Source organism: Falco punctatus (genome assembly GCF_963210335.1).
Source record: "Falco punctatus genome assembly, contig: scaffold_49, whole genome shotgun sequence".
Classification (NCBI taxonomy): domain Eukaryota; kingdom Metazoa; phylum Chordata; class Aves; order Falconiformes; family Falconidae; genus Falco; species Falco punctatus.
In genome coordinates this window covers 672,454-695,042 of record NW_027660175.1, presented here as the reverse complement: position 1 = coordinate 695,042, position 22,589 = coordinate 672,454, and the positions used below count along the sequence as shown (strand labels likewise).

At 53.6% G+C, this 22,589-nt stretch overlaps 1 protein-coding gene across 1 annotated transcript in view; it reads right to left on the bottom strand.

Moving 5' to 3' along the window:
- Positions 1 to 2,902: 2,902 nt before the first annotated feature.
- LOC308057705 (hydrocephalus-inducing protein homolog) overlaps positions 2,903 to 22,589 on the bottom strand; it is a gene marked incomplete at its 5' end in the record, with an annotated part of 99,736 nt that continues 80,049 nt past the window's right edge. The window contains 25 exons of the mRNA XM_080411762.1: positions 2,903 to 3,832; positions 5,011 to 5,232; positions 5,574 to 5,716; positions 6,301 to 6,564; positions 7,150 to 7,258; positions 7,800 to 7,992; positions 8,953 to 9,104; positions 9,717 to 9,952; positions 10,310 to 10,514; positions 11,158 to 11,272; positions 11,595 to 11,911; positions 12,112 to 12,280; positions 12,777 to 12,876; positions 13,754 to 13,853; positions 14,714 to 14,912; positions 15,426 to 15,598; positions 15,703 to 15,991; positions 17,207 to 17,326; positions 17,571 to 17,753; positions 17,932 to 18,134; positions 18,460 to 18,633; positions 19,084 to 19,713; positions 20,485 to 20,644; positions 21,510 to 21,708; positions 22,139 to 22,322. Of these exons, the coding sequence (XP_080267888.1) occupies positions 3,668 to 3,832; positions 5,011 to 5,232; positions 5,574 to 5,716; positions 6,301 to 6,564; positions 7,150 to 7,258; positions 7,800 to 7,992; positions 8,953 to 9,104; positions 9,717 to 9,952; positions 10,310 to 10,514; positions 11,158 to 11,272; positions 11,595 to 11,911; positions 12,112 to 12,280; positions 12,777 to 12,876; positions 13,754 to 13,853; positions 14,714 to 14,912; positions 15,426 to 15,598; positions 15,703 to 15,991; positions 17,207 to 17,326; positions 17,571 to 17,753; positions 17,932 to 18,134; positions 18,460 to 18,633; positions 19,084 to 19,713; positions 20,485 to 20,644; positions 21,510 to 21,708; positions 22,139 to 22,322 (5,004 nt within the window). The 3' untranslated portion in view covers positions 2,903 to 3,667. The remainder of the gene's footprint in view (positions 3,833 to 5,010; positions 5,233 to 5,573; positions 5,717 to 6,300; positions 6,565 to 7,149; positions 7,259 to 7,799; positions 7,993 to 8,952; positions 9,105 to 9,716; positions 9,953 to 10,309; positions 10,515 to 11,157; positions 11,273 to 11,594; positions 11,912 to 12,111; positions 12,281 to 12,776; positions 12,877 to 13,753; positions 13,854 to 14,713; positions 14,913 to 15,425; positions 15,599 to 15,702; positions 15,992 to 17,206; positions 17,327 to 17,570; positions 17,754 to 17,931; positions 18,135 to 18,459; positions 18,634 to 19,083; positions 19,714 to 20,484; positions 20,645 to 21,509; positions 21,709 to 22,138; positions 22,323 to 22,589) is intronic.

Here is a 22,589-nt window from a genome sequence, read left to right as displayed (position 1 = left end):
TAATAGATAACAACCCACCGACAGTTCGACATTTTACTGCAAATACCTTCTTCAAGGCACGGGTTAAAGCCCCAGTATTGGTTCGAGATCCAGAAACAGGTAAAATTATGGGACCATATCCTCTTGTTACATGGGGAAAAGGTTATGCTTGTGTCTCCACAGAAAAAGGACCCAGATGGATCCCAGCAAAGAATGTAAGACCTTTCCGTGAACCTTTACCGCAGACAACTGATACCGACACCGACCCTACAGAATGAAATAAAAACTGTGTGAGGATTTCTGTTTTGCATTAATGTCAGGTAACCAAATTCAGGATATAGCATCTAGATTTCACTTTTTACAGCGCTTGGAACGGACAATATCGCCCTGGATTAAACCACTTAACAAAGGTAATACGTTTGGACCAGACCAGATCCCCAACGCACTGACGGCACCGCTAGCAGATATTATCTTCCATTACATCGACTTTCAACGACACTGTCATGAACCAGATTGGACAGCGTCTCGATTTCTACAGTTATGTTGCTATGAACATGGACCATCTTGTCGACCGTGGATCAAGGTTCATCGTGAACTCTGTGATCACGATCGCTGGTGAGTTGTAAGACTAAGGGACAGATGGGGTCATTGGATGTGTTCTGAGTGTAATAATCAAATATTAAGGTTTAATCATATACAGTGGGCTGAACGTTTTATGGGAAAACCTCTTTTGGAATTAGAGGGAGTTATAGGGTTAGGTTCTGAGATTTTGCCAGACTTAGTTTTTGCAAATTTTTTATCATTGATTGAAAGCCTAGAAGTACGGGCTATTGCACGGTTGTTGTTTCAATATATTGTATTAGCAAGCAGAATTTATATTATTAACAAGAACATTACTGTAGGATTAGAGTGTGGACAATCAATTGCAGTGCCTCGGTCATGGACAGTACGACCAGAAGAATGGCTGGTTGTAAAAAGACGATGGAAAAAGAAAAGGAGAAACAAGCGTTGTCAGTAATATGGATAAAGATGTTCACATCTGGACCTTGGCCTATTGAAGGTGGCTCTTATCCCCCTTTTCTACCAAAGGTAAATATTTGGGTCACGTTGGCGAACTTGACTGGACAGCATACTCTGTGTCTTGCTATGGCCACTCCGGATCAGCCTTTTTCCACGTCTTGTGGGCTTACCATTAGATGAATGGCCTATACCTAGGGACCTTCAAAGTCTTTTTCCACCCAAAAACGTATCAAAAAATGTGACAGACAATTGGGATGTATGGATACCCCATCTCCCACTGGCCACTTTGGAACCACAAGAAATTGAACTCCTTGGTTCTGTAAAAATGGATTTTTGCATAAAATTTAACTACATGGGAAAGAATCAATCTAGGGCATGGGACGTTTCCCCTACTCATCCTGTTTTTAGAAATGCAAGTATCTGGTGTAATTACACTGCTAACGACTTGTCTAAATCTAGCAATGCTCTGCTCTCACTACCTGCTGGAGTATTTTTTATTTGTGGTGATAGAGCATGGCCTGTCATTCCTTCTCATATAAAAGGAGGTCCGTGTAGCTTAGGGCGACTTTCCGTCCTGACTCCTAACACATCTATGATTTTACAACATTGCTACTCTCGAAGGACAAAGCGTGGCGTTCATGCATTTGCCTCCGACTGTGATGATAACATGCAATTTTGGTCCTTTGGCCAACGCTTTATTGCATCTCTTCTGTTGCCTGGAGCTGCTGCAGGAAAGGCTCTGGCAGCATTAGATAAGCTTGGCTGTTGGCTTGCCAAACAAACTAATGCCACAAGCAGTGCCCTGTCTGGTCTTTTATTAGATGTTGATAGTGTTCGCCACGCGACATTACAAAATAGAGCTGCAATAGATTTTTTGCTTCTGGCACAAGGTCATGGTTGTGAAGAGTTTGAAGGGATGTGTTGCATGAACCTTTCAGATCATTCGGAATCAATTCATGCTAGCATCCAAAGATTGAGGGATGGAGTTTGTCATCTTCAACAAAGTGATACTGGGGATTGGTTAGATAAACTGTTCAGTGGTTGGGGCATTTCAGGATGGTTAAGAAGTTTAGTGAAGATGATTATATATGCTTTAGTTGCTTTTTTGTTTGTTTTATTACTTATACCTTGTCTTTTACAATGCTTACAAAAATTAATAACTCATTTGATTTCAGGGGTTCTTTTTGTGCAACAGGAAGGGGGAGATGTAGGACAAGGCCTCAAGGAAAAGAGTCCAAGTACTGATAGCCTGATGAATAGAGACTTGTTAGAACTTGCAGGGCACAAGCCCTGGGAACCAAGGAACAAGCCAACTGCAGACCCCTGAGCCGTTACAGCTGAGGAGGCAGCCAGGCGGACAGAGAAACAAGTAGCCAGATAAGGGAACGGATGGCGCCGATATGTAATCAAGAAAGCCGCGTAGAAAGAAACTCCCTAACCTTGGAATAGAAATTATTGCTATGTCAAGATAAACTAATAAGTTCCTATTGTTCTAACGGTGTGCCTTAAATATCAACCAATCAGTGTTTTTTACGCTTAAGATTTGACCAATCAGTGTGTAATATGTAGAAGGTAGAAACATATGTAATTGTAAGAAAATCACTAATAAATGGACAACTTGCTTGCATCAAGCTGTGTCCCGTCTCTTCATTCGCTGCAGCACCTTACCATCCAGACTGGGTGGAAGCAGCTCCCCAGTGTGGCTCAATGCCCTTTCGTCCTCCACAGCCGCCATCCAGTTGTATTCCAGGGCCACATTCCCCGTGTTGGACAGCATGGAACTGAAAAGCAAGAAGGAGGAGTGAAAAGACAATGACCAATAAATACAAAGCAGGTAGAAAAGTAACACTGTATGGTGAGCTTCTGGTACCCCTTCCTTGATGCTCAGGAGTATCTTTGTCCCCAGGCAACTCTGCCATGTCTAGACCACTGCCCTGGGCTACCCGGAGACAAAGTGTTTCAAAGTTTGGAGGTTAAAGAGGAAAGGGCAGGCATGGTGCCCAGGAGACTTAATCCAAGGGTCTTATTCTGGTCTTTACATCTCAGTTTGACATTATTTTGACTGCAAACCTGTCCTCGAGCAGATGAGGACAGGCAACACGCAGTGGAAGCAAATCCATGGTTGTTGTCAGCAGAAAGGCATGGCAGAATTGAACCTTTCCTGGCACGCCTTGGCAGGACGGTGGCCACCATCTCCTGCTTGGCTTTACGTGCAGATACGCAGGCCCCAGCACCCTGCCAGGACTTGGACAGGATGAAACAATACATGATTTGTTTAAAGAGAAGAACAGCAGGTGAGACTGAACACAAAGCCCTAGAAGGGACTCGAGTCCACATGTGAGGCATCTCCAGGCGCCCAGGATGTGTGGAAGCTGAAACCTCAGAACCAGCAGGCAGCAGCACACACACCCCTGCCCCCACCCCCCGCCAGGCCTAATCACCCAGTTAGAAATTAGAAGAGGTTTATTAAGTGGCCAAACAATAAACATGTCAGTGTTTTATTTTTTGCCTTTATTGGCACTTTATTGCCTTTATTTTCACCAGACCACGAGCAGAAGGAGAAGCAGAGGCCACCAGAGAGCACGGCACAGCTCCGGCGAAGCAGGCACCAGGTCAGCCCTGGGCAAAGGCAGCTCCCACGCACGGGTCCCTGCCTGGCCTCTGGCTCTCACGTGAATGTCCTCGTCTGGAAGGGCAAGGTCTCCTTGCACTGAATCGTGTCCGTATCCAGCTTGAGCTCAGCGTAGTCGACAACAGCACTGAGGCAAAGCTCCACCTCACGGCTGCTCTCCTCCAGGACAGTGTGAGCTGGTTCTGGGTCTGTCTCAATCACCTCCAAACAGGAAAGGGAAGAATCACTGAGCAGAGCCTAGAAAGCCTGGCTGAGCAAGAGGAGGCTTTTGGCCTCCAAGATCAGCCTCGTACAGGGGCTAGAAAGGACCATTCCCATTTATTTCCCCGGGAAGGTGACAAAATTTAACCCTTCCATTACAGTGTTTGTTTCTACCAACTGAACACCATAATCACCACCATGACTGAGAATACACCCATGGGGACAATGACTGGGTCATAGGTACCTGTCCCTGTGTTTCAACCCTGTAGAGTGTCAGACCTTTTTCATGGCCCGCTACAGATCCAGCAGGCCTCTAAATTAGGATTAAGTTCCCCTGTGGGAGTTCTGTGGATGGAGAACCCCAAGACTGAACAAAACCAGAAAGCACCTTTTCCCTCTTGTCTTAGCGGGAGGTGCTTTCCAGACACCATGTGTGGGGCAACAGCCACGCTGGTGAGGGCTGGGGACGGGCGTTTTGGAATGGGGACGAACTCACTAGGAAAGCCTCCGACTGCTGCTGCTGATGGGGAAGAAGAAGGGGTTTACAGCTCTTAAAAAGGCTCAGAAACTAGGGAGGAACACGTGCCAGGTACGTGTGTGTGGCACTTTCTGGAGCGATGCTTCTCCAGACTGCTGCACGACTGCCACGCAGCACCTGGGCTGCTCCACAATGAGATATCCCACACAACATGGGCACCACCACCAAAATCTCTGCTATCGGTGTAGGCAGAGCTGACAGCTCACCCACCATGTGCCGGTGGGCTGGCCAGCGCACACACAAGAGCACTAGTGTGGCTCTCCACTCCAAAACAAGAGTCAGAGTGCAGCGCCTTAAACTCCTTGTTGGTGAAAAGGCACTGAATTCGACGAAGAAATTTTAACACCACAAAACGTGATAAAATCGTAAAATGTGCCCTCCCGTTCAACACAGGTTGCAACACTTCAGCTTTTGGCAGAGACCGGTAGTTTGCATGTGGCTAAACATGTCTTGTCAAAAGACATTTTGTGTTGGTGTCACAGGTCACTGCATCTGCCTCTCCCCCAAAACGCACTGCGGGTGAACCTCACGGGTGGATTAAACGTCAGGAGGACGCAGGAGCTGCTCAGCCAGCAGAGATGGTGGCCTGCCAGGGTTTTTTGTAGCAGCTCCGTTAGCTTTTCCTGTTTGCGTTTCTTACCTTCTTCTTCACAGGCCACGTGGCTCCTGGGCCCCTCATGGTGGTATCCACCCACTTGATGGTGCGCAGGCAGTCATCCCAGTCTTTAATCTGCTCCGGTGGCAGCGGGAAGGTGATCCTAGCCACCTTGCACTTCACAGGGTGCATTTTGAAGGTGACCGCGACATCCGATTTCAAGGTCACTGTGATGGCCTTAGCACAGCCAGCATGGAGGTGTCCCACCTAGGGAGAACCAGAGAGCCAAGACCTAACTGGAATCACTAGCAAGGGCAGGACTGACAGCAAAGAGATCGATCGATGTGGTGAGCAGCTGTGCCAGGAATCTGCCTCTTACCGTGTATTCATCTGGGGTTTGACAGAGGAAAATACAAAAGATGCCACCTCCCGTAACACTGAGCCTTTTCTGTGGGGTTGACAGCCCCGTGCCAGCTAAGCCAGGGATTGCAGCTCCTTTGTGGCACTGAAACAGGCTCTCACCGGTACGTGGTGACTCCCTGCCAGCTCCTGGGAACCCGCCGGGCAGGGCTGGAGCAATGGGAAAAGGCAGAGCCATCCAAACTCACCTTGGGGGAGAAGTGAAATGGGGTGTCTGCCAGCCACTCAAACCGCATCGCCTCCGTCCTGCTGCGGTTGGTGATGGTGAAGGTCACGCTGTAGGGTTTCCCGATGTGACAGTCCCCGAATGGGATGTGATTCACTCTGGGAGCTGCTAGGAATGAGAGCAGGAGGTCTCAGTGTGCCTGAGGTCCATCCACCCTCCTCACATCCACAGAGACAGGCGTGGCCAACTCTTCCTTGCTCCAAGCCTTCCTCCCTGGGGAGACGCAGTTCCCCATCCTACCGCTTCCATGGAAGCGCCCTGCCACATCCCTAAACCCGTGGCTGTGGCTGTGCAGAGCCACGCAGCACAGCATGCACTGCCCCTCTGCACAGAGCCAGCACGCTCCCAGACCGCCAGGCCAGGGGGTGACAGCACAGGCTGCGTATATCGAGGGCACAAATCATTAGACACGGGCTTCATCTCCATAGCATACCATGGGCTGGCAGCCCTCCTTTTGGAGATACTCAGCTGAACGCGGGTATCTCTGACCCTTCCCTGCTAGCCTGCAAGCTTCTCCCTTGACAGACGATCTTCTCTTCTGCTCTCAAGCTGCCTCTTAAGCCTCTGCAGGCTACAGAAGGCAGCAGGATCTGGCTGCTAAAGCTGGACCGCAGGTGCGTGGCACAGGGTGAGCAGAAACGTCTGTTTTCCTGTTCCTTGATCCACCTGGGCAGCCTTTCCTCTCTTACCCTCAATTACGTCTTCCTCTAGATTGCCCTCAGCATTCTTCTCCTCCTCACTGTCTGCCACCAGTCCATGGATGTTATCTAGCGTGAAGTCATCCTCGTAGCCTTCGCCCACCAGCTGAATGTCGGTCTCCTCATACGGGTTGTTCACCACCGACAAGTGGATCCTGCCTTCCACACGCTGGGCCAGGGTGGGTTTGAAAAGCACGTCAAACTCTGCTAATTCCCCACGGAGCAGGACCAGGAGAGCGGTGTGAGGCTTCCTCTCTGCACAGCAATGAAATCAGCGACAAGTGATACAGCTGTACCGCTGAAATATTTCTGTGGGGTGTAAGGGGTTGAAACCCAGCTACCTCTAAGCACAGGTTCTCCCACCAATGGTGCCAGACCCTCCTCCTATGTTCACAAGGCTACGACAGCACCACGCGTATCACTGCTGAAGTGCCTTAAACACAGGTTAACACCCAGCGCTCACTCAAACTGCAGTCAGTCAGCTCCTGCCACACGTAAAGCTGAGCCAAAGAATGGGTTTGGCTTCTGTTGGCTGGCTGTGGGCTCAGGGGCTGCCTCCATTCAGGCTGCTACTCCCACACGCAGCAAAGACCTCAGATGGTCCGCTGAAGTGGTGACAGCCCCCTGCAACTCAACCCACCATGTCCAGAGGAACAGAAAAAACTTCCAACCACTTTCTAGGAGGAAGCCGTGCGCAGAGTCCACATGAAAAGCTGGGGGTACGGAGAGCCCCAGCGAAGAAACAACATCTAACATTTGGCGGCTGCTTGGCCAAGCCAAGAGCAGGGCACACATTTCTCCCCTGTGTGGATGACCGCGCTTCACGCTTACTGGATTTACCTCCTGCAGGAGAGTCCTCCTTCACGCCCCCAGCTTGGTAGACGCATTGTGTGGTGGGCCTGGCTTTCAAGAAGAAAACTCCCGCTTCATCCAACAGGTCTATCGTCAACTGAGAAAAAGGAACACAGAGCACAACCACACTGCTGTGGGTACAGGGTGACACGTGGGTTGGCACCGTACTGGTGCTGGTCCAGCACGGGGCATCCAGCATGCTTCCCCGCTTCAAACACAGCTCTTAGCTAAACTTACAAAGTTCAAGTAAAACTAGACAGAAAAAAGAAGCGTTCAGAGGCGCTGGGATACAAAAGTAATGAACAGAATTTTTCATTAAAGTGTAGTAAAATGGGATCAAATACAATCTAATGCAACTAGGACATCACACGTGCCCACCCGAGAATCAAAGCGTGAGAAGAGAGATGGGGGGAAAACACCCCACCAACTTTCTTGCGTTGTATTTAACTGAAAAGGATAGGCTAGTCAGAAAAATCGCATTTCCAAGAGGAACTCTCTTCCTGGAAATTACAAGTCAGTCATTTGCTTAAAAAGAATTTCTGAGAGCTGTTTCCAGGTCTGCCATGCTTTCTGGGACCTTTTCTCCACGAGACAAGCACTTGTTCCCAGACCAGAGCGTTCCCTGAGCAGGTCCTCACCTGGACAGGTAGGGTGCCACCATTATGAAGGACCAGAGGGAGCTTTTGTGAATCACCCAGCAACAGCTTCTTAAAGACCAGCAGAGGGTTCCCTCTCTTACTGTGAAGTACCGGGCGCAGGACTGTCACCCGAGGCAGAGTCCCATCTCCACTGACACGGAAGGTCAGGCTTTGCGCTTTAATTGCTGCAGGGCTGCAGGAAAGGCAGAGGAGAGATCGTGACGGCCGGCACTAACCAATTTCCCACCTGGCAAGCAACAAAGAGGGGCCACCCACTGCGTTTTCCCTGGCTGGTGCTCCTGTACCCCACGACACAGGTCTCCTCCACCCCCCTCCTCCCAATCCAATCAGGGCCATTCACAAGAGCTCTGAAGAGCCAGAGCCTTCCAGAGTAGCAGTTAAAGAACATGTCACTGAATCGAATCATGCAGCACAGCAGGTAAATAATGAGGCGACAGGTGAGACATGGCAAATTCACTGGCTGCGATGATATGAGACACATGCAAAAAGCACGAGCGCAGCATGGAAATAGTATAAAAGCAAGAAGGGAAAAATAAATGGCACCATCAGTAATGATTATTTCCAAGGACGCTAAAAAAGGAATTGCATACTAGAGCAGAAAGCTGACTTGTCCTGACTCAGCCACTAAACGGCTGGGGAAGAGCCGGTCAGAGCCCTGGTACACACGTCCCAGGACAGGGGAACTGGGCTCCTCTTTTAGAAGGGCTCCAGTTGCTCCTTTGACAGAGAATAGCTTAACATACCCCAGGTAATCACATACAATCATCTCATTTTAACAGAAACAAGGAGGAAATAATGCACGCTGGCTGGCTGGCACAGAAACGGCTTCATCTAAACCTTTGTCCTTGGAAAGCCCCAGCTCAACTGTTGCACATCTCCATTTCTTGCTGATTCACTAACTCCCAGCTGGCTACCAAATGCTGCACTGTCTTCACAGTCACTCGCAGAGGCTAAGCTATAACCCCTTCTCTTTCTACTCTGTCTAGTAGTTACCGCCTCCTCTATTCTCTAATGCTAAGCACTCTGCCTAAGGCTACCGAGAGCATCAGGGTTAACAAGAGGTCGGGGTCCTCCCAGAGGAGGGGCACCCATCAGGCAGGTCCCCCCGCCCAGATTTCACAGGGGGAGTTACCTCGCCAGGACATCGAGGGAAGCCTCAAAAGTGCACTGGTAGCTCTGCATCATCTGTGGAGTGAAGGTCACCGTAGCAAAGGCGTGGGAGCAGCTGGGCACGCACATCCGAATGGGATCCACCTTGAAAATGTCACTGATGGGGCTGTGAAACTTGGGGGAACCCACAGAGCCGTGTTAGGAGGAAACATCCTTCAGTGTTTCGTACGCAGTCTTATTCTTATATGCGTCACCGGGAACAGCCCCAGACAGCGTGTCTCCCTTCCTGCTTGCCCTGGGCAGGCTCCTTCCATCGCAGGGGTGACTCCAAAGCGGTGCTGACCTTGCACAGGGAGCCCAGGAGCGCAAAAGCTGGCTTTGAGCACTGGGCAGCCACCCCAGCACACAAGGGAGGGGGGCACTGCACGGAAACCCCGCAACTAACCTCAAACTGGCCTTTAAAGAGAAGGAAAAGGCCAGGGAGCCTGAGGGAATGGTCTGCTTTGAGCCCAGGCACGTCAGGCCAGTAAAGGCCCCCTCTGAGCGGGCTTCCAAGAGATGTGCAGAAGGGTTTGGGTCTCCCACCAAAGACCCAGCCAGAGCGGTGAGCCAAAGCCTTGCTCGAGACGTGCCAAATTCAGAACTGCCACCCTGGCACTGCTGCTCCCCCCTGTAGCCTGACCTGCACGGAGCTGGACTAGGGCGGGCAAGAGGAAGCAACGAGTCTGGAGAACAAGGCAGCGCAGCCTGTAAAGAGCAACGGTCACCTTGGCCTCTTGTTCTTACCTCACCGGCGATGGGTTTGATGGAAAGGACCACATTGCAGGGGACTTTGTTGACATTGTGGATCTTGAAGCGAGCTGTGGCCCGGTGCCCAACCCGAACGTCGGTGAAGATAAACTTGTTCTCATCTCTGACATACACACCCTTGTCTCGCACCGTCTGCGGGGTCTGGCAGAGGTTGACGTTGCTGCAGATTCGATGCTCCTCAAAGATGGACTCGATGTCATCAACCACAAATGCTGCGGAGCAGAGCAGAGGGAGGGCTGAATGCTGAATTCCTGATGAATTTTTCGGGACCCTGCTGGCCTCTCGGAAGGCTTGATAAACCCTTTCTGCCCAGGTCACTGCAAAACCCAGCCTTGGGCGGGGAGTCGGCTGCGAGGATGGAGCTCAGTCCCAGTCAAGGAGTATTGCTTTCCTTTTATCCTTCCATGCATCCCTCCCAGCCTCTCCCCGCTGGCTGACTTGAAAAGAACTGGAACCTCTGAGGATTTTAGGGTTTAGCTTCAAGGTCAGGGCGCCTCTCTAACCAAGCAAGAAGTTCAGGTGCTGACCAGCAGCAGGTCTGGCTGTGGGAACCTGTGGACGGGGCGTACCTGGGAGGCAGGACTCAGCCAGCAGGGTATAGGGGATGCCGAGGGGATTGTCCTGGGGGTCTCTGTCGCTGATATCGATGCGCAGGTGCTCCTCGCACGTCCCCAGTGATTCTGCAGAGCAATCCACCGTGATCATCTGCTGGCCCCCAGGAGGGATGGAACCAAAGCCAGGGTACACCGTGAACATGCCTAGAGTGAGGCGAGCCTGCAGAAAGAGTCCCAGGAGAGGCTGACGTCCAGCAGCCCAGCCTTGAGCATCCCCAGCAAGGAGTACGCCGCTCCTCAACCTCCAGCCAGGCCGAGCCCCCAGTCCCAGGGCAGGGAGGGATGACTCCACGGCCCAGAGGCAGCCCCAGGACGAGAGGGACAAGCCAGGAGGAGCTGCAGGCCTATCCTGGCTGGCACAGAGGACGGAGTTTGGGTGTAAAAGGTGAAGGTGCTAGCTGGGATCCTCCAGCCTCAGGGGTAAAACAGGAGAGCAGAAATAACTGTGAGAAGTGACGGGAGGGAAGGGAGGGGACTGGGAAGACGAAAACACAAGGTCATCTGGTATCTATGGAGTGGGACTTCAAACAGGAACGTGCCCACATCTGTGGTATTCACAGTCCTATTTTGGCTAGCAGCCACCAAAACACGGGACCTGCTCCTCTCTCTTGACCCCACAACTCCAAGTCTGAGCCAGAGCACGGGACTGTCAGTGCAACTGAGCAGCTCCTGCCTCTGCTTGTGGCTGGGAGATGACGGACCTCCATCGTGCAGACCATGTCCCACCCCACGGTGATGAGCCCCCATCAGCGTCCTCCCCCAGCACCCGCAGCAGTGTGTCTTGGGGAGCGGGAGCCACCCACCTGCATGGAGGGGCTGGCAACCTTCTGCAGCGAGCGCTTGCTTTTCTTGGCTGAGGAAGTCCTTTGGTGTAAGTTCTCACTCTTGCCAGAGTGGGCAGATTTCATTTGACATCCACTAAGAGCAGAAAGCAGAAACACCCATCATGCTGAGCCCCCACCCTGCCTTCCTCTGAAGCCAAAGCTGACCTTCCCCTCCCCACAGAGGAAAGCCTCCCTGCCCCTCGCAGCCCCGGCGGCACCTCCTGCAGCTTACAGACAGCTCAGCTGTATCACCAGTTTTGCCCGACACACGGGGACACTGAGGCACTTCTCCACTCCCTGTTCACAAGCAGGTGACGTGAACTGGACAATAACCCAGGTGTCTGGGCTGCCTGTCACACACCAGCCACGCTGTCGTGCCTCCTCAGGCAGGACAGGTGATGCAGGTCTTCTCTCACCTTTTCTCTTGCAATCGGGATGCGTCCTGGTCTGCTCGGTAGATGAGGAATTTAAAGTCAAGGCTGCCTTTGTTCTCCAGCATGAAGGTGCAGGTTTTCCTGCTGCCCTTCACCATGGCACCGAAGTTGATGAGCGAGGCGGGGTGAATGCTGTACTTGCTGAACACAGCTTTCGCCGACACCCTCACTGGGATGACGGCGACGGTCTCGCCTCCTCCGCAGATGCTGGGCTCCATCACCTGCAGCCAGAGGAGGGCTTGGTAAAACCAGCAAAGAGGCCAGCCTCTGACTCTGTTCCCTGATCCCATCCCAGGTCCCCATCAGCTCACCCTCCCTGTTTCAACGCCTCCTCCGGAGCCAGACTTTCAGCTCCGCTTAGGAAGCATCACAATGTTTTCTGAGACATTGCTGTCACCTATGAGAATTACCCAGCTAAAGCCCTCCTTCCAGAAGGCACCTGTCCTGCTCACGCTCCCAAGACGTGCTGTGCCACCACTGCCTGGCTGGGGCAGCTCACCTGGTAGTGCAGGACGGGTTTGTCCTCGATATTCACTTCCGTCTTGGGGTGGAAGAACACCTGGACCTGCACAGGGCGCCCCGAGGCAGCCAGCAGGCCCTTCTGCGGCTGGATAGTGAAGTGGCTTGCCAGGTCTGGTATGGTGGTGCCTGCAGCTTTCAGCTGGAAACTGGGGAGAAAGGGAAGGAACAAAGACCTCTGCAGTTAAAAGTACAAGTGCCACCAGCACAGCCAGGACTTGACATAAGACCATAAAAAAATTAAAAGGGAAAGAGTCCAGCTCTGCTTGGGGAATCTCAGATCTTGAGAGAGTGCAGACCATCATGAGTGTTGCAAACTAACCTCGACAGCCAATTTTCTCATCCCCTCCTTTAAAGAGTCATAAAGAGAAAGGAGCTGCCCCTCAGAGGAAGGCAATGGATCTCAGCAGTGAGTGGCTTCAATTTCAGGGCCTCTCCTTCTGGTTCCTGCTCAGCTGTGAAGGACTTCTGGTGTGGGGCTGCATTCTCCCTTAAAGTCTTTGAGATTAGGGAGCCCGGGCTTTTTATTTAACCAGACCACGAGGCAGCCAGCACGGGAAGCGGTTCTAGCCATGGGCAGGAGGAGAAGGCAGGCCTGGGCAGATGGTGGCACCACGCGTTCACAGACCAGGCAGCTGGACCCACCTGTACGCAATCTCGTACTTCCCCTTGTTCCTCAGAGTCAGCACTTGCTTCGCATCATCCAGGACTTTCAGGACTCCAAAATCCACGGTGCCACCTGCACCTGCAGAAAACCCGCAGAGCCAGGCAAGAAACGGGGAGTATTAGTGAGCTGCTACAGACCACACCAAGTGACAAGACAGATATTTCAACACTTCCAGGCCCATTTCAATTGGCCTCTCAATACTGAAATGGGGCTTATAAGAAAGGTGGGGACAGGTGTTTCCTGGGGGGCTGTAGTGACAGGACAGGGGGCAATGGCTTTGAACTGGAGGAGGGGAGATTTACATGAGCTGTTGGGAAGAAATTCTTCACTGTGAGGGTGGCGAGGCACTGGCAGAGGCTGCCCGGAGCAGCTGTGGCTGCCCCACTCAAGGCCAGGTTGGACGGGGCTTGGGGCAACCTGGACTAGTGGAAGGTGTTCCTGCCCATGGCAGGGGGGTTGGGACAAGACAATCTTTGAGGTCCTTTCCAACCCAAACTGTTCTATGACACCGGGAGTTCTCAGGCAGCCCAAAACCCTTCTCAGGAAGTTTCCGTTCTTGGAAATTTTCTTTAGCTACTTTGCTGCCCTTGCTCTTCTTACTCGGAGAATATCTGCAGGGTTTAGCAGGTGAGGAGCTGGGTTTCTGTCTTCTTGCTTCCAAGCACTGATCCAACAACTTTATGTGCCCTGCTGAGCCCTCAGGAGCTGCCAATTGCTCGCTCACATCGCTGTGGTTTCTAAGCCCCCAGACCAACCTGCACACTGCAAAGCTCAGGGGCGAGAGACTCGAGGCTGGCTGTGCCCTGACAGCCCTTCACTCCACTCAACTTGCAGGATACGCGCTTTATGTGACCGGGCCACGCTTGCATGCTACCCCATCCCAAGCGCTTTGGTTGCTCACCTGCCAAGGCAAGGCAACGCACCCAGACTGCTTTGTTTTGGGGCATCCACTGACCTTTAGGAATGTTGATGATTGGAGCAACATCATAGCCCTCTGCAGAAATGAGGATATTTTCGGTCTGGACAATCCCCAGGATGTTTTCTGCATCTGAAACCTGAGGCAGCGAGAAACGAACAGTGCTTAGACCGTTCTCTTAAATTCTTTTGGTAGACAACATACGAGTCCTTGTCTCTGCTGGCTGCTTCCACCATGGCCTCCCCTGCTTGACAAGCACTTGTAGATTCCCAAACTCTCCCAACCTGCTCATCTCACGGGCTGACCCAGCGAGATGCTGCTGCAGTAAGAAGCCCTACCAGCCCAGCTCGGCACTCCTTCAGCAGGCAGTGCTGCCGCGGAAGCACCCGGGGAGACACAGCGATGGAAAAACAATCTCAAGAATTGTGAGGTGTCCCAGAGCAGGTGGCATTGACCGTCAACCCTCTCCCCTTCAATCACCCAGCATCCTCACTGAAGTGCAGCCCCCAAACACGGGGAACAAAAGCCCAGGGTGACAGCTTGTTGCTCTCCGTTAAGAGCCCCGGACAGGCTCCAGCATGGGCGCAGGGAGCACGCCGAGGTCTGGACAACCAAACAACAGCATTCAACCACACACAGCGGCAAGGTGGCTGTAACGCGGGCTCAGGACACAGCGCCTGGTTGTCTGGGCTGACGCAGATGCTCAGGGATGCACCATGTGCTCTGGTGAACCCAGGCTGAGGCAGCAGAAGTTGGGGTCACAGCAGCCTTGTGTCCCTCAGGTGCAGCTCTTCCTGGCCCGGCAGCACACATGCCCCCTGAAGCTCAGCTATAAGAGCAAGTTCCTTGCCGCTAAGGGCCTGCCCCCCCGGCGATGCGGGTAGAAAGGAACCTCGGGAAGGCTCATCCTTTGTCCCCCTCTTTGCAGGGAACCCTTCAAGCACAGCCTCCACCCCAAAGATCTCGTTGCCCTGCCAGGGAGGGCACAGTCCCCCTCACCTCCAGTCGGATCTTCTTCTCAATGTTGAGAGCCTTTGTGGGCTTGAAATACAGATGCACGTCAAACTCCGTGCGCGGACCAACGATGCCCTCACGTTGTGACACGGAGAAGTCCTCGCCCAGGTTTTCCAGCCCACAGAGCCGCCAGGCCACAGGCAGCAGGGTGCTGTTTCGCAGGACCAGGGTCTTGCTGTCCTCCCTGCAGAGGCAGAAAGACACCCTGCACCAGCTGCTCGATGGTCAGGATAGGCCTTGCAACTGAATGCATCTTGGAGCAGCCCTATGCATTAGTTTATATATATATCTTTATCTATACACATCCAGTATTTATAGTATCCATAACATTAGTTAAGTGTTTTCTCTGTGTCACAAGTCTCAGAGGTGAGGTCCTGGGGAAGGGCTGGGTGCTAACGGTGTATCCAACAGAAGGGACATAAGGAGGAGCAACTGCACTGCTCTCCGAACCAGCAGACGAGATACAAATGAATCAAGATGCCCATTGCACCACGTTGCTGGGGGGCTACAGAGCTTGCGGCTGTCCTGAGAGAACCAAGCCAGCAAGGAACGGTGAGCAAGAGACCGGGAACTGCTGGCAGAAAGAGGGACGCCAGCCCAACATCCAGCCTGAAGGGCCATGCAGCCAGCCAGAGAGGCTGAAGGGGAGCTCACCGACAGCACCCGTCCCCAGCAGAGGGGCCGCGGGATGACTGACCTGTGCAGAAGCAGCCTGTTGAAATGCACGCGCTTGGGGCTGACCCTCAGCTCCACCTTCACCCCCTGGCAGCACAGGGGGAAGACCACCGGCTCTGGGTTCTCCTTAATGCGGCAGACGAGCTTGTCTTCCACCAGACCAGCTGAAGTGGGGTACGCCCAAATGCTCAGCTTCTAGCCCCGTCCCCGAAACAAGAAATACAGAAGAGCACTCAGTGAGCAGGAGGAATGGCTCCTGGGCACTTACACCAGTGCCTGCCCTACCTGCTGTCCCCTACCTGCTTCTCGTTCGGTTTCAGCCTCATGCTGGGAGGTTCTACAAGGAACGTGTCCGCCTTGAGAGCGCGCTCAAAGGAGAAATGAGCCTCTACTTCCAAGGGGGTGACGTTGAGGATGGTTATCGTCTCACAGTTGCTGGGACAGTCCAGTGCCTTGTACCTGTCCGCAAAAGGGGAGAAGGCTGCAGAGGAGACCGTCGCCTTCATCCCACACCAAGGAAAGCGCCATGTCCTGGCAGCGGGAGGCTGCACTGCAAGACCATGTTCCAACAAGCAGGCCAAGAAAAAGGATCATTTTCAGGGGCACACTGGATGCTATGTGTCTCCATCCTTGCGTTACTTTGATGTCCACCCCTGTACTTGGTGCCTCCAGCCCAGACACGTGATGATGCACAGGCCACTTAAAGAGCATTTTACAAATTAGAAATTCAAAGATGCCTGGAAAAACAGAGGTACTGCAGGCACGTGGGTTCTCCCCCTTTCTTTGTTGGGTTTCCTTCCCTGCAGGGTAGAAAGAAATGCTCTTGGAAAGAGCTTTTAAAAATAGTTTAGCTTTTGTCTTCCAAAACAGTCACGAGATTGCCTTGTATTTCACAGGTTAGCTCAAAGCCTGAGGGAAGGAAATAGAGAGGATTCATTCCCAAGAGGAATGCTGAATTTAAAAAAAACGTCCCTTCCCTCGGGTATGGAGCAGATTTGGGAGTTAAAGGGTTAAAAAGCACAAACAGAAACCCAAGGCCATGCAGCAGCCTGACTAAAGATCCTCTTTTGGTTTTTGAACTGTTTTGATTTCATTTGCTTGGGTTGTCAAAATACCACTAGCTCTCCAGAGCTCCCATGAAGAGGACAACTTAATTTCTACTATTGAAAAAAAAAGCTATGTTAAAAATAGAAATGCGCCAGCAGCTACAATGGCAACTTTTTCAGGCAGACTTTGTCCAGCATTGAGGACGGGGAAACAGAATTTCCATTTTCATTCCTCTGCAGATCCCCCACGCCCCCATATCGGCAGGTCGAATCATAAGGCCTTACTAATATTACAAACGGATGAATGTTTTACAAAACCATCAGCAGAGTAATTGCTTGTTCAGTCCACCTGTAGAGCTCAAAGCACTTTTAAAAAACACCATAAAGTTCATTTCGTAGGTGGCGAAGCTGAGATGTGGCGGGGGGACACAAGCTGCTCCAAGTGACCTTCAGGCTGGAAGCAGCACATGGCTCTGGCCACCAAGGCACCCACCAGGGAGGAAGATCAGCTCCGTCTCTCCCCTGCTCCTCCAGGACTCACTTGCCCATCATCTGCTCAAGTTCACACATCTGTGGCCCTTCAGCCCCCTGCATCTCCCAGGCAGGTCTCCACCTGGGCCTGCCCTGAATTGTGCCTCTGGGACGGCTCGTCCCCAGACGTGTCCGTGACAGCACGAGGCCCTGGAGGTGCCATCCCAACGTCCCATGCTGTGCAGGCAGCACATCAGGATGCTCACTCAGGGCGGGGAGCACGTACCAGTCTCTTGACTTCCCACACAGCAGCGGTCCAAAGTGGAAGACACCCGTCTCCGTGACATACTGCTTGAAGACAATGTCATCGTCTCCCTTGCTCTTCCTTCGGTGGGGAAACACCAGCCTGGGCAGAGAAAACAGGGAATGAAGAGCTGTGAGATGCTCCAAGTAGAAAACCTGGTCAGAAAGCCGTAACCCTTACTGGTGGCCGCGGTACCAGTACGCCCAGCTCCAGGCATGGGACAAGATGCTGGGCGGCTCAGGCAGCACGCTCTGCCCGAGCCAGAAGGTCACCGGGGTACAAGGGGCAGCCCTGGCTCTGAGCCCAGGGGGGAGCAGCGTGGGAGGCTCCCAGGGGCAAGCCTTACCGTGGGTCTTGGCTGATGGTGGGGTACAGGCAGGTGCCCCTGCAGGGCAGCTGGTACAGTCGCTTTGTCCCCAGGATCTCGAAACGCAGCGTCTGCTCAAACTGGCCCAGCACCGTGGAGCTGAAGTGGACCTTCAGTTCCACCTCGCCGCGGGCAGGCACTATCCACCGGCAGCTGCTCAGCCTGGCAGTTAAAGAGAGGGCTTCAGACACGGCTAATGAGCAAACAAGACGAGGAGGAGGGTTGTGGACTCGCCATCCCACGGAGGCACCAGCAGAGGGGCCCTGAGGAGCTGGGGATGACAGACCTCACTTGACAGGGTGGCCGCGAAGCAGAAGGATCTCCTCAGCCCTCAGCTCACCTGACATGTCTCGGCGGGGATGGGACCGTGTCCTCGCCGCTTTGGTGCGCCCCAGGAGAAGATACGGGTCCTTCCCTGTCCAGCCCCTGGAGACATCTCCTGCCCTGACTGGAGCTCTGCTTCTCTCTCGCAGCCTCCCAGCTGCCCGCAGCTTTCTCCTCGCTCGACTGGCTCCTCACAGGGGCGACCTGCTCCTCTGCGGTCTGAGCCACAAGGGGAGGGAGAAAACAGAGAGGTGAGACCTGCCCCGAGACATCCCCCTCCGGGAAAGCAAGCTGTGGGTTTGTTAACAATTAGGGGAAGCACTAAATAAACAACCACATCTGCCCAGGGACTTGGTCTTCCTCATCAGGTTTAGTTTTGCCTACAACACTCTCCTTGCCCAGGACCTCAAGGCAAGGCGAGGGCTTGAGGGGTTTTTTTAAACCGTTATTCTCATCTTACAGACATCACAGTGATCCTTCCCCACCCACCCCCCTGCCCTGGCACCTTCACTTCGGGCACAACGGGGGCATCCACGAGACTTACGGCAGCATTCTTGTCTTCTTCTGCAGTGGCGCCTTCTGGCACAACAAAGACAAAGTGCTTGAGGGCTTCTCCTGCTGCAGGGGCCATCCGCTCTGCCGGGTAGTGGATCACGGAGTAGAAAGCAGTAGGGGGAATGGGAAGCCCGGAGGGACCCAGTCCAAGGCTATCCAGGACCTAAAGCGTAAGAGAAAACCCTGTTTGTACCCCTGTCACCTTCATCCTCACACTCACTCCTTAAAGGCACGGAGCTTTCGGCAATGTGGTGGGGCTTTATTTATATGGGGCACAGCGCTTCTTCATGCCCAGTGGAGTGGGTAGGCTCCAGAGCAGTGCCAGGACCTACAAGTGGGACCTCGAGAGAAACCTCTCCCCGGAGTGACTCAGCTGAAGGAAACCTGAGCTGCCCTGCCCTGGGACCATTTGCAATGATTTCCAGGCTGGGAAATTCTCTCAACAGACGGGATGCTTGTACAGAGAGCACTCCTGCTTCCCACCCACCTGAGGGATGGTGAGAACCTCCCCAGCCATGGGGCTGCTGCGGAGCCATTGTGGAACATCATCGGTGGCCTGGACCGGGGCCCAGGAGCACGGCAGGCTCAGCCTCCGAGCCTCACAGGGCTCTACCTGCTCTGCCGCTGGCAGCTCGCTGCTCTCCAGGATCTTCCTAGTCATATCTTCTGAGCCCAGCACCTGGATGTCCAAGCAGGGCACCCCGACACCCTGGCCTCTGGCTGACCCTTTTGCACCTTCCCCTTCCAGCTGAGGTATTCTGGCATCCTCAAGAGCCTTCAGTTTTGCCAGATGCTCTTTCTCCAGCCTCTCCTGATGCTCCTTCTCTCTGTCCCTCCAGCTCCTGGGGCTGGATGCGTGCTGGGGCTGCTCTTCTGCTGGGTGCCGTGCGTCCTCGTGGTTCAGGGGGAACAGCAGGATACCCTGAACCCTGTCCCAGGATGCCAAAATACGCGCAACATCCCTCTGCGACGTCTCGTAGATATTAAACCTCAGGGCCAAGTTCTCGCTGTCACTCTGGGCCTCATTTTTTGTTTCCCCCTCTTCCAGGTCTGTGGGGTGTGCAGCCGCTGCCAGGTGGGCATCCATCAGGGTGACCTTGCTCTGCTTTTGCTCATCTTCCTTTGTGCAGCGTGCAACAGAGCCCAGGCGCTTCCTTACAGATCGTGTCTTGACCACCCCCTTGGTGACCTCCGACCTCTGGCTGTTGGATGTGTTGGTGTTGCTGGTGGGACTGTTCATGCCCTGGGCAGGAAGAGCAAAAAAAGCAGGGAGCATTTCAAAGCACTGACTCAGGTGCTGTAGGGCAGCAATGATCTTTACAATAGCACCCCAAACCTCGCTCCAGACCTGTGCTAGGCACCCTACAAATCCCAGTTCAGAACATAGCTGGTACCCAGTTTAGCTCAACAAACCAAACTCTTCAGTGTCAGACTGATGAGGGGTCCTGCAAGCCAGCTGAGGAACAGAACAGGTTCCCAAACCAAGCAGAGAACTTAAGACACCTCCTTACTCCCGTGCAGTCCTCTGGGTTCATTTCTGGTGCGCTGAGCATCCCTGTGGCTGGCTGATTCTTTGCAAAGTCTGCCTGCTTCTTTGCAAAGTCTGCCTGCTAATGAATACCTAAGGCCTGGGGGCATCTCCTGCCAGACATGTAGGAAAAGACCCCACATCCCAGACAGATCATGGCTCACAGGTGTAAGTCACAGGCAGAGTGGGAAGAAACGCTGGACTAAAACTACCTAGGGCTTCAGTAGTCAATATGTGGAGTTACATGAAGCCAGGACTCAAAGGCAGCATGATCTTAGTAGAGCAGCTCTAGCAGCAAACCCATGGGAAGACACCCCGGTGCAGCAGCAGCACGATCAGACCCCGGTGGTTGTTTCCCAGCGCAGCCCCACATGTTGCTCCTGCCAGGTGCTCGTCCCCAGCACTGCGTGGGGCTCCCTGAGGCACGGCGCAGCTCCGTAGGAAGGTCCCCAGGGCTTTCAGTCATCTCTGTAAACAACCACGCACCTGCTTGACACCAGGCCGGCTTTTCCTCCTCAAAGCATTCTCTTGGTCTTTTCCAGTCTTTCTCTTCCCCTGCTCAGAATTCTTCAGCTCTTCCTCCTTCAAGCGTTCCAGCTCCTGCCGACGCTTTTCCTCAAGCTCTCGAGCTAGCTGCTCCATCTCCCTTCAGCAAGCCAAACAGAAAACACGCCCGAGAGTCACCACCAGAAGTCTGGGCTTGCCGCCATCCCAGCTGGTCCTGCACTTCATTCCCTGACCCTGAGGCCAGGCAGAACCGTTAGGCCATCTCTGTGGACCTCCCTCAGCCTGGGGAGGCTGGGAATATCCCAAGTGAGGAGAGGTGGGAGGGGACCTCCAGGGCCAGCCAAACCTCAGCCTTGCTTCATAAGGTCAGCCTGGGCTGAACGAAGTGCGGAAACACACGCTCGCTTTAAGCGGGTCCCCCTCCCAGTTTCGGACTTAGCCTGCGCATCCTCCTCAACCCCTGCGGCCTCCCCTCCTGGGCTGCTTTGCTGGATCAGAGCTTCTCCCAGGCTGACCTGCTGCTGCAGCTGAGGGTGAGCCCAAGAGCCACCGGCTTCTATGGCCGGTGTCGCTCAGGAAGGAAAAACCTGGGAGATCAGCAAGGACTTCCCCTACGGCAGGACTGGGATCTAAACCAAGCCAGCACGGCTGTGCCTCACACCAAGCCACACCACAACCCCTCTGGTGTGGGGAAGAAGGGGGGTGAAGATGAGAATCAACGTAATTAACTTAGAGACACTTCTAAGGAGCAGCGGCCAGGCAAGCCCAGAGCCCAGGTGCCGGCAGCCACCGTCTAAACCCGCGGGCTCCCCGCTCAGCTGGAGAGAAGATGTTCTCTCCCGGGAGGAAGGGCCTTCCTCTGCTGGGAACCTGGGGGTGGAACTGCCCGCTTGGAGCAGACCCTTTCGGGCCTTCGCTCCGTGACCCCTCTGAGCTCAACCGAGGTCTCCGGAGCAGGAAAACCCTGCAGGGGCACCCTCCTGGGGAGTTACAGGCGCACAGACCTCTGCCTCCTCTCGCGCTGGACTTGGCGTATCTGGTTATGAAGCTGAATTTTCTGCTCCGCAGTGAGGGCATCATACTCATCCTCGTCCATCTCCCAGAGACGTTCTCTCTCCCTGTGGGCAGCTTCTTCCTGCTCCCGTCCTTCAGCCAAGGCCAGAGGAGAAACCATTAGCAGAGCTTGCTGTTGGGGGTGAGCTGCCAGGATTCACAGCTGTGTCCCGAGCCAGCCGATCATCCTGCCAGGAGGTGCTGGGGAGCTCACAGCCCTGCTCCAAAATTCAGATCAGCCCCTGAACTATCAACAGTTCACGGCGAGTTCCCGCGCCTTGCCTGGCTCCTGCGCACCAGCGTGGCGGGCAGCTGCTGCTGCTGCTTCGGTCCTGAGCCACAACAGCTGGCACTTGTGCCCAGGCTTTCACGGTAGAGACCAAGGGAAGTCTTCACAGCCTCAGCTCTGCTCTGCTGCATTTTAAGCAACTGTGAGCTGAGCGCTGGCTACACCCAGGCAGAAGGTGGAAGGATTAATAAGACCACTTCTTACAAGCCCTGCTGGTAACCCAGATACACACAGATAAGGCTGAGTGCTTGACAGGGAAGATTTGAGAGGTGCGGAGATGAAAAGTCTCACCTTCCTGCTCTTTTGCAGCTGTCTCCCTGGCTTTAAAGGACACATAATCCTGGAACAGGTTCACGACATAGATGTGAGGCCGATTTCCAACAGCTTTGAGCAGGCAGAGGAGAGCAGATGCCATGTTGTGCGCAAAGAGGGTTTCCAGGCCATCAAACACCACGCCCTGGTAGCAGTCACTCAGCTGCGAATAAAGTTGAAAAGGAACAGCTTTTCTAGCCAGCTGTGGCACACACGGGGCTCTCAGCCAGTCAGTAAATGTCCACTGTCAGCAGATGTCAAAGGACACCAGCCATCGTTGTGTCCAGCACATCGGCCCAGACAAGCTCTGATCTTTCCCCACGTTCTGCCACCTTGGGGCATCTGCAGCTTCCCCCAGGGATCCCTGCGTGCAGCTCGGGGCTCCTCCGAGAGCAGATACAGACCTCCTCTCCAAACTGCCTCGCTGCCT